We start from the raw sequence: 10,817 nt of genomic DNA, 5'->3' as shown, positions 1-10,817 counted from the left end.
AAGCTACCTTTAATCGGTGTACACTCTGCTTTGTCCAGCACTGTGAATGATATTAATATCTGCCCATCTGCAAGGATGTCAAATGTTGGCATGATGCAGCTGGGCTGTCTATTTTAAGTAGTGTTCATCATTGTCATAGGAGCCGTGTTTAACACAATTATTGGAGAGCATCTTCCATCAACACACACACACTGAAATTCTTCTTAGTAAAAATTCTAATATGTTAAGCAGATAGGTTTATTAAAAATAATGCTAATTCAGTCTTGGAGCACATTGATTCCAATAGGGTATTTGCAGCAGATTTCATTATAATTACTTAACAGCTCAATAATAAAGGTTTATTTAACTTACAAAGTCACTAAATAATAGAGGGGAAAGGAAAGAATAGGGCTCATCCGGTAGAGACTGAGGCTGGTATCAACCTTCCCTAAGCACTTGTGTGGTCTGCAGACTTAGGCAAAGCTTGCCTCGAAAGGGTTGATCAAAAAGCGGTTTTTGCACTGAGCTCCTGCACCTGTCATGATGCCAAAAGGCATGGGATTCAGAATAAAGCAGAACTAAACAGTTTATTAAACTGTGTAAATTATTAAAAATGATTAAAAGCCAGTTAAAGATTTTCATAAACTCTATTCCAAAATGTTAGTTTTAAAAATGTTACTAGCAATGTATGCATTCCCCTTATATCCCTCCCCACCCTCCCTCTCTCTTAAAATAAACTTGAACACCCAGTGTAAAAAACACTTCAGGGAGAACCAAAGTCAGCATTTGAAAAGAAAGGTGAAGAGGGGAGCAGATGGTGTGTAGCAGATGCTGGTACTGCTCCAGGGGCTGCCGATGCGGGCTCTGGCGGCATTAAATCCCCCAGTAAGGCATCAGGTGTCGGGACTCTTTCTCATAAACGTCTGGAATTATGCCATAAGGTGTCTGTACCATCTTAACTGTCGACTTCCCAAAAAGCTGGCGCTCGTAGTCTATCAGCTGCCTCCAGAAGCCTACGTTGGGCCTGATGACAGGTCTCCGGGCTTTCACCCAGTTGTACGCCTCCAACAGGCACACGCTGTGGAACTTCATCAGGTAAGCAATGCAGAGCGTGGCCGAGCGGCTCACCCCTGCAGCACAGTGCACCAAGGTGGCCCCGTGCTTCCTGCTCACACTGTGGATCTTGTCGGCCACGGTGTCAAAGTACAGTCCAATGGGGGCATGAGGCATGTCAGCCAGAGGCACTTTAACGTATTCAAACTGGGGCCAGTTGAAATTGGGGATTTCAATGGTAGCATTAACGATGCAGGTGATGCCGCGAGCCTGGAGGAGGTGCCGGTTGGAGGCCACACTGCCTCTGCCCAGGAAGAGAGAGGAGGTGATTTGGGCAATGCCTCCTATGTCCCCCTCAGAAATCATCCGAGGGGCCATGAGAGTCCGTGGTAGTGTGCTGTGACCTCTGGAGCTCATGAAGACACCAACAATCACACTTGCATCGTTGGAAGCAAGACCAGTGTTTTGTTTTCCCCACTGAGGAATCCGAAATTATAGTCTCCTTCCTGCAAAATACAGGTATCTGTCAGTATTAAATGTATTGATCACAGCCATCTGCAGTGCTTGTGGGAAGGGAAGGTGAAAGGATTAGAGATGGCTGTTGTCTATAATAGTGTGTGTTCTTTCAGGGATGTAGACAAATCATTTTCTATCGATTAACAGTTAAGAAAAGTAGCCTAAGATGCCAATATGTAAAATCAATGTAAAACTCAGCTCTACAGTGATTGTTTAAAAAAAAAAAGGGCACTAAATGGAAACAGTCATCCTATTTTAGGAAGAGTGACAGACAGAAACATGCCCAACTGTTTCCTGAACAACAATCTTGCAGGGTCTTGCTCTTGCTGAAGGGAGTGGTGTTCCTTGGTAATTAGGAAGGAAGCAGCAATTCTGATCCCTCCTACAGCCATGTTCTTATACACGCTGTTGCTACGTCCATGTCTAATTCTAGACATAGAGATCGTACAAAGGGATAAAAATGACATTGCTTTAGGTAATACATTCAATGAACTGCCTTTATAGACTAAAAAGATACTGAATTGGATCAGTTACAGAAAAGCCAGGGTATATGGTCACCTTAACCTTTTATTATTTAAAAAATAGCTACTCCTATCATATTTGTCACATCTGAATACTTTGAAATTCCAGTTAGCTTTGGTAACTTGTGCTGTGGCATTTCCATGGAAATAATCCTAGGCAATTTGAAGGCCATGGTCTCAAGAATTCACTCGTCTAAGTTAATTAGCATTTTAGCTGACCTGACCCTGGGTTTGGTTATAACTTCACCTTCCTCAGCCAATTCTAAGCTCCAAGATGAATCCCATTGTTTTCAGATGTGTGCTGGGAGTTAAATATTAGTTTAATAAACATCTATATTCTCTCGTTAGTAGTGTTTACTATAAAAGACATTCATTATAAAATTTCTGTGTAGCATATATTAATAACAATAGAAAAGGGAATTATTGGTTTCCTGAGATTTTAGACCCCCCATTTCCTCCCAATGCATATCCATACTGCTTTCTAGTCTGTGCCCATTGGAAGTATGCCTATCCCCACCCAGGGTAGGTAGGGATGCCCAAGTGATTTCAGTCAGAAGAGAACATCCCTAGTTCCATAAGACAGAGGTGGTACTGGCGCTACTCACTTGGGAGGAGTCTGGTCACTCTGGAGTCCTGGGTGTAGACCTGGAAAATCCTAAGTGACAGTGCTGGTCACAGTGGATATAAATCAGATCTGCAGAAAGACAAAGAGACAAGAATGTGGCCAAGCATGAAGTGCAAAATAATTCCTCCTGAGTTTTTACTACTATATTGGGTTTGACTGGAATAAAGTGGAAAGTATGCCAAATATATCTAGATGGGCATTGAAAAGAATGTTCTAGTAAGAAATATAACCTAGTCGCAGCTTTTCATTAATGACACATAACCCACAGTGTGACAAATGTAAGTAAAGCTTTGGCCATAACACACACACATTTTTGAAAGATTCAGAGACCACAACGTATCGATGAAATGTTGCTGTCCACTGGACCAGCAAGAGCTGCAAAACAAGCTAGAAGTCTCTTCGATGTGCTGCCCTCAGTCACCCCAGCAGTGAGAGACTGCGGTGTACTACACTCCACAGCGGGTACAACAGCTAAGCCAGATGCTGGAAGACAGCTTCACACAGGGCAGCGCTGCAGATGTAGCTACAGCCATGAATGCCAACTACAGGAAGTGGTGTTGAGGAGAGCAATTGGAAATTTCACTCTTCTCTTCCATGTTGGCCCTCTGATTTATTCTTTTATGTAACAATATGATGAGCACTAATGAGCATCATTAAAAATGTATTCCTCCTCCACCTGACCCTCTGCCTTTCCCTGATAACCATCACACTTAAATTTTTTTTTATAGCTCTCGAGGCATTACTGATATACAACTTGATGAGTTCTGATGTATGTATACACTTGAAACACCATGACCTCAAAATAATACAAATATCCATCACCCCCAAAATTGCCATCTGGTCCAGGAATTCTGTTTGTTGGGAGTTTTTTGATTATCGATTCAATTTTGTTAGTAGTTATCAATCTGTTCAGATTTTGTTTCCTCCTGATTCAGCCTTGGACGATATATATGTTTCTAGGAATTTACCCATTTCTTCCAATTTGTTGGCACATAATTTTTCATAGTGTTTCCTGATAATCCTTTGTATTTCTGTGTTGTCAGTTGTCACTTCTCTTTCATTTCTGATTTTACTTATTTGGCCTCTCTCTTTTTATCTTGATGAGTCTGGCTAAAGGTTTATCAGTTTTGTTTATCTTTTCAAAGAACCAGCTCTTGTTTTCATAGACCTTTTTCTTTTTTGACTCTATTTTGTTTAGTTACACTCTGATCTTTATTACTTCCTTCTACTTACTTCAGGCTGTGTTTGTTCTTCTTTTTCTAGTTCCTTTAGGTACAAGGTTAGATAGTTTGAGATTTTTCTTGTTTCTTGAGTTAGGCCTGTACTGCTACAAATCTCCTTATAACTGCTTTGGCTGTGTCACATGAGTTTGGGGTCTCCATGTTTTCATCTTCAGTTGTCTCAAGGTATCTTTTGATGTCTTCATTGATCTTGTTATCCCATTCATTGTTTAATGGCATGTTATTTAGCCTCCATGTTTGTGTGTCTTCAGTTTTTTTCCTGTAATTGATTTAATTCTGGGAAATGTTCCATGTGCACTTGAAAAGAATGTATATTCTGCTTTGTGGTGAAATGTTCTAAAAATATCAGTGAAGTCCATCTGGTCTAATGTGTCATTTAAGGCCACTGTTTCCTTGATTTTCTGTCTCGAGGATCATATCCATTGATGTCAGTGGGGTGTTATGTCCCCTACTATGATTGTGTTAACTGTCAATCTCTGCCTTGACGTCCATCAATATTTGCTTTATTTATGTAGGTGCTCCTATGTTGAGTGCATAGATGTTTACAAGTTATATTCTCTTGCTGGATTGGTCCCTTTAATATTATGAAATGCCCTTCTTTGTCTATTGTTACAGCCTTTGTTTTAAAGTCCATTATGGCTGATGTAAGTATTGCTACCCGTTTTTCTGTTTGTTTTTTCGGGGGGTTTTTGCTTCTGTTTCCCTGAAACATCTTTTTCCATCTCTTTACTTTCACTCTGTGTGTCTTTTGATCTGAAGTGGGTCTCTAATAGGCATGAGCATGTGTCTGGGTCTTGTTCTCTTATCCATTCAGTTACCCTTGTCTTTAGATTGGAACATTTAATCCATTTAAATTCCAAAGTAATTATTGATAGGTATGTAGTTACTGCCATTGTATTGTTTTCTGATTGCTTTTGTAGTTCTTCTCTGTTCCTTTCTTATTCTCTTGCTCTTTTGTATATTGATGGCTTTCTATAGTGTCATGTTTGGATTCCTTTCTCTTTATTTCTTGTATATCTCTTGTAGATTTTTGGTTTATGGTTACCATGTGCTTCATATATACCAAGTTATGTTTGTGGCAGTCTGTTTTAGTTAATGGTTGCTTAAGTTCAAACATATTCTACAATTACTACAATTTTTACTCACCTCTTTCACATTTATGTTTTTGTCATTAATTTTTACTCTTATGTGTGTATCCCTTAATTTTATTGTTATAATTACACATGATCTTCCTACTTTTTTTGTACTAGTTTCATAGGTGGTTGATCCATTGCTTTTACTAAGTGTTTGCCTTTGTCAATAAGAACTTTTTTCTTTTCTGTATTTTCTTATTCATATTTTTTATCTTTTCTACTTAAAGGCCCTCTAACATTCTTGTAATATTGGTTTAGTGGTGATGAACTCCTTAGTTTTGTCTCGTCTGGGAAACTCTTGATCTCTCCTTCAGTTCTAAATGATAGCCTTGCTGAGGACAGTAATCTTGGTTGTAGGTCTCTGCTTTTTATCACTTGCAATATTTCATGCCACTCCCTTCTGACCTACAAAATTTCTGTTGAAAAGTCACCTGATAGTTTTTTGGGAGCAGAAGACTTATTTGAATAAATAATGGCTGAAATATTCCCTAACAAGGGAACCCCAATAAGACAATAAGCAGATATTTCAACAGAAACTTTGCAGGCCAGAAGTCAGTGGTGTGATATATTCAACATGCTGGAAGAAAAAACTTCCAATCATGAATACCCAGCAATGTTACCACTGAGAATCAAAGAAGAGAGAAAGTTTTACAGGTAACAGCTACAGGGGTTCATTACCACTAAACCAGCCTTACAAGAAATATTAAAGGGACTTCTTTAAAATGAAAAGAAAGGGTACTAATCAGTAACAGGAAAACATATGAAAGTATAAATCTCATCGGTAAAGGTAAATACAGTATAGTAAAATTTAGAATACTATAAATGTAAAGGTGATGGAGTAACCACTTATAAAGCTAGTATGAAAGTTAAACAACAAAAATAGTGAAAACTATAACTACAATAATTCGTTTAGGGATATAAAAGATAAAAAGATGTAAAATGTGCCATCAAAAACAAAATGGGTGGGAGTGAGTAAAATTGTAGAGCATTAGAATGCATTCAAATTTATCAACTTTGAAAAGACTGCCATAAGTTGTTATATGTAAGCCTCATGGCAAACACAAAGCAAAAATCTATAGTAGATACACAAAAGAGAAAGAGAAAGGAATCTAAGAATACCACTCAAGAAAATCTTCAAATCACAAAGAGAGCAAGAGAAGGAACTGCAAAACAGCCAAAAAAAACAATTAACAAAATGGCAATAAGTACATACCTATCAATAATCAATATAAATGTAAAGGGCCTAAATTGCCCAATCAAAAGAGACAGAATAGCTGAATGGATTAAAAAAAATAAGTTCATTTATATGCTGTCTACAAGAAACTCACTTCATATGTAAGGACACAAGCTGACTGAAAGTGAAGGGATGGAAAAAGGTATTCCATGCAAATGGAAACCAAAAGAAAGCTGGGTGGCTATACTTACACCAGACTTTAAAACAAAGACTGTATGTAATAAGACACAAAGGGCATTACATAATGATAAAGGGGTCGATCCAACAAGAGCATATAACATTTGTAAATATGCACCCCACTTAGGAGCACCTAAACATATAAAGCACATTAATAGACCTAAAGGGAGAAATAGACAGCAATACAATACTAGGGGGCTTTACTACCCCACTTTCATCAATGGATAAATCAGACAGAATCAATAAGAAAACATAAGCCTTAAATGGCAAATTGGACTTTACAGATAATACATAAAAGTCTTAATAAATTTAAGAAGGCTGAAATAACAAGCATCTTTTCAGACCGCAATGGTTTGGAAGTAGGAATCAATTACAGGAAGAAAACAGGGAAACTCATAAATATGTGGAGACGTGCTGTCCTGAACAACCAACGGATCAGACAGACTATATCAAAAGAGACGTAAAAAAAACAAACTTAAGAAAAATGGAAATACAGCAAACCAAAAATTATGGGATGCAGCAAAAGAAGTTCTAAGAGGGAAGTTCATAGCGATAAATGCCTACATCAAGAAACAAAAATTATCTCAAATATCTTTACACCTCAAGGAATTAGAAAAAGAACAAAGCCCAAAGTTAGCAGAAGGAAGGAAATAAAGATCAGAGCAGAAATAAATGAAATAGAGACCTAAAACAACAGTAGAAAAGACCAATGAAACTAAAAGCTGGTTCTCTGAAAAGACAGAAATTAAACTTTTCGCTAGACTCACCAAGAAAAAAAAGGATTCAGATCAGAAGTGAAAGCAGAGATGTTATAACTGATACCACAGAAATACAAAGGATCATAACAGACTACTATGAACAGTTTTACACAAATTTGACAGCCTACCAAAACTGAATCATGAAGAAATAATCTGAACAGACCAATAATTAGTAAGGGTATTGAATCAGTAAGTCAAACAGAGAAAGACAAATACTGTATAGTATCAGTTATATGTGAAATCTTAAAAACAAAACAAACACCCAAGCTTATAGATAGAGAGAGCAGATTGGTGGTTGCCAGAGGAAGGGGGCTAAATGAGTGAAGAGGGTTAAAAGATACAAACTTCCAGTTATAAAATAAATGCATCATTAGGAATGTAATGTTCAGCATGATGACTATAATTAATACTGTATTCATATGTGAATGTTTCTAAGAGTAAAATCTTAAAAGTTCTCATCACAAGAAAGAAAAATTTATACGGTGACAGATGTTGACTTATCGTGATCATTTTGCAGTATACAGATATCAACTCATGATGCTGTACACCTGAAACTAATATGTTCTATGTCAATTATACCTCAATAAAAAATTGAAAAATAGTTACAGCTTTATAATGCAGTGGTTCTCAAACTTGAGTGCATCAGGGCCGGCTGAGTGGCGCGATGGTTAAGAGCTGGCTTGGGACGCCAGGGGGCCCCGGTTCGGATCCCACATATGAGGGCCAGTGACACTGCCCTCTACAGCTAAGATGCTGCACAACAGCTCAACCTGGAGCTGGGCTGCCATGAGTCATCAGCGACGGCGTGGGCTGCAGCCCCTGCTGCAGTGGGTTGCCATGGGCTACCATGAGCGGCCAGCAGCCACAGTGAGCGGCCGTCCAGAAGCCGGCGACTGATCTGCCTCACCCGGGAAGAGCGCAATGATGGTGCCAACTTGGGCCAGTGAAGCAACGTCCTCCACAACTAGACTGAAGAACAAAACGACAGCAACTTATCTGTTCCCCTTCCCCCAATTCCCCAATTTAAAAAAAAAACAAAAAAAACCACAAAACCTGAGTGCATCAGAACCACCTGGAGGGCTTGTCGACACAGATTGCTGAGCTCCACCTGAATTTCTGAGTGCACAGTTCTGGAGTGGGGCTCGAGAACTGCCGTTTCCCAGGTGATGCTGACGCTGCCGGTCAGGGCATATACTGAGTCCCCTGCAGAAGGTCATGCTGTGATGTACTACCCAGATGTCCCTCCAAGGCTGAGGCACACAGAGTGCAGATCCCTCTCCAGAAACTGCCCTTGTCAGAAGGGAGCTGCCTCACCCAAGGTTATACCCCTCTTTGGGGACCCACATGTGATGACTAATGGTGAGGGGCACACGGAGAAGTATACAGGTGCAGTAGCATCAGGAGGAGGAACAAGGAAGTCGTTGCACAGGGTATGCGGACGTGCATGTTAGGTGCAAACGGAAAGGGGCAGAACTTTGATGTGAGAACATCCTGTCCTGCAGCAGAGCAGTCTCTTGCCATTTCCAAGTCTTTCTTGGCAGCGTCCTAATAGCTTAAAAAGCAAAGTCACCATGGTAATAAATACAAAATTAGGCTTTCAAACTGCTAGTGGTAACTCCCTAATCAATGTGGAAAATCTGGAAGATGCTAATCAAATTTCCCACCAGGTAATCTAGTTACTGTCTAATTAAGAGGGACTCAGTCTTGTGAGCTCGCAGATAATCGTTCTGTTTGGGGAAGACACCAGCCCTCCCTGAGGCAGGGGTCCCTGGCTCACTGGCCTTTTCAGCACAAAGGTCATCATCAAGGGCCAGTGGGTAGGCCGGAAGCCTAGCTTATTCAGTTAACTCCCATTTGTTGGGCAGTGATGGGGTACTTGGTGCTGCAGGGAAAAGAAAACAGACTGTGAGTCCTCAGGGCAGAATCCAATGAGACAGACGTGATGCTGCCTCCCTGCTGCTGCTAGTCAGTCTCGTGCCAACAAAGCTGCTTAAAATGCCAAAGCAGGTCCAAGGTTTGGAAAAACAACTTCTGCCAGAGAGCACTCAGAGAGCACAGAGATTACAGATGCTCCTGTGACACACTCCTGACCTCTTTTAAAGATCAGAAAATCCAAAGTTCAGAAAGGGTGAGATGATTTCAACATGAAGAACACAAGTAACTGAGCCAGATCCAAGGTGTGAGGCTCCTAGCTCAAGCCCACACACTGCCTCTCTGTGTGACTGGGGGGGGGGGCTGTTTTCTCATTACCTGCCTTACAGCACTCTGGCACCACCAACCAGCGCCTTCAATGCATGAAAGGGGTCTTAGATCTGCCTAAGAAGAATGTATTTAAATGCTACTTATAGAAAAGACTGAGCTGAGCTGCTCCAGTTTCTCTTATTGCCTGGAATAGGAACATGTTGCTACAAACTGGTACACCATTCAGGACACAGAAAGCCCTCCTGAGAGCAGAGGGACCTCACTCAGCAAGCAGTCCTGCAGTAAGCACAAGAAGCCTTAGTTTGCTTCAGTTCTAGGACTAGCAGATTCTAATCATAAAGAAAAGAAAATGTGGGTATTACATCACAGGTGTGTCAAAATCAACTTAGTAAATGTGTACTAGAAGACAGAAAGGGTTACTGACCCATGTTTGAGGGATCAAAGAGCAAGGTGCTCTCTTGAGTGACCATGCCACTCCCACTGCGGCACACTGGTGTCTGGGACAAGGACGGCCAGAAGGAATGTCCGCGCTGCTCTCCGTGGTGGTCATCTCAGCCCTCCCAAGTTGCTCTGGCAGCTGCATTTACTTCTTGGAGGGAAAAATGCTTTTCTGGCCAGGGGAAGGGGGTGGGATGGCGTGGAAGACAAAAAGGAGGAGCTGTCCTAAACCACCCCCAAAGACATAGTTTACAAGTTATAAGCAGTGTCTCGGCAGAGATGATGCTGGTCTCTGAATAAAGAGCAAAGCACTGCGTGCTAAACAAAATGCAGAATTAAGTGTCTGCCCAGTGGGCCTGTAATCTCAATAATGCATAAGCCATTAACCACTGATAGCTCCCTGCACTGGAAAGCTGGGATGTGGGCAGCAGCCTCATGCTAGCACTGGTGCCCATACCTGGAGCAGACTCGGAATCATTGCCAGGAGTTACGGTCTATTCAGAGCATCCAACCCAGTGCGAATAGAGGCTATTCTCCTTTTTAAAAAAATCATGACAACCACTAGAATCAGCAGTTAGACTGAAATTCTATCTACTGCTTTTTCTCCTCATGTTGAATAAGCAGAAATTGCCACAATGGTGCTAGAGATGACTGTAAAGTGATATGACTAAAATATTTTTAGCTTTAGGAATTTCAGAGGGTCAATATATACTGGAGGCCTACACTGTTATTTTTTTCACCCCTGTGAGCCTATGTAATCACACTTTCTCCCTCCATTAAAGTAAATCTTCAGTTCTTAAAAAAAAAAGTAAAGTTACCCTTTTAAAAATAGAAGCATTTTAGCCTACACTGCCATAAATAAATAGTACTTATTTCATTAATTTTCCTTATTAAATCAGAAATGTGTTCCACTGGGGAAAAAGTTAATATACTCACTCTT

General features: G+C 40.4%; 1 protein-coding gene across 1 annotated transcript; it reads right to left on the bottom strand.

Annotated features, from left to right (window-relative positions):
- Positions 1-207: 207 nt before the first annotated feature.
- On the bottom strand, positions 208-1,532 carry DUSP14 (dual specificity phosphatase 14). The gene has a single exon (XM_019636698.1). The coding sequence runs from the start codon at positions 1,447-1,449 to the stop codon at positions 853-855; it is 597 nt and encodes a 198-aa protein (XP_019492243.1). The 5' UTR covers positions 1,450-1,532; the 3' UTR covers positions 208-852.
- Positions 1,533-10,817: the final 9,285 nt, after the last annotated feature.

Source organism: Hipposideros armiger, unplaced genomic scaffold, assembly GCF_001890085.2.
Source record: "Hipposideros armiger isolate ML-2016 unplaced genomic scaffold, ASM189008v1 scaffold_29, whole genome shotgun sequence".
Classification (NCBI taxonomy): Eukaryota; Metazoa; Chordata; class Mammalia; order Chiroptera; family Hipposideridae; genus Hipposideros; species Hipposideros armiger.
This window is presented reverse-complemented; position numbering and strand designations above follow the sequence as displayed.

Bases quoted from the DNA above. Each gene is read 5' to 3' on its own strand.
- DUSP14 (XM_019636698.1), bottom strand. From the start codon at position 1,449: ATGAGCTCCAGAGGTCACAGCACACTACCACGGACTCTCATGGCCCCT.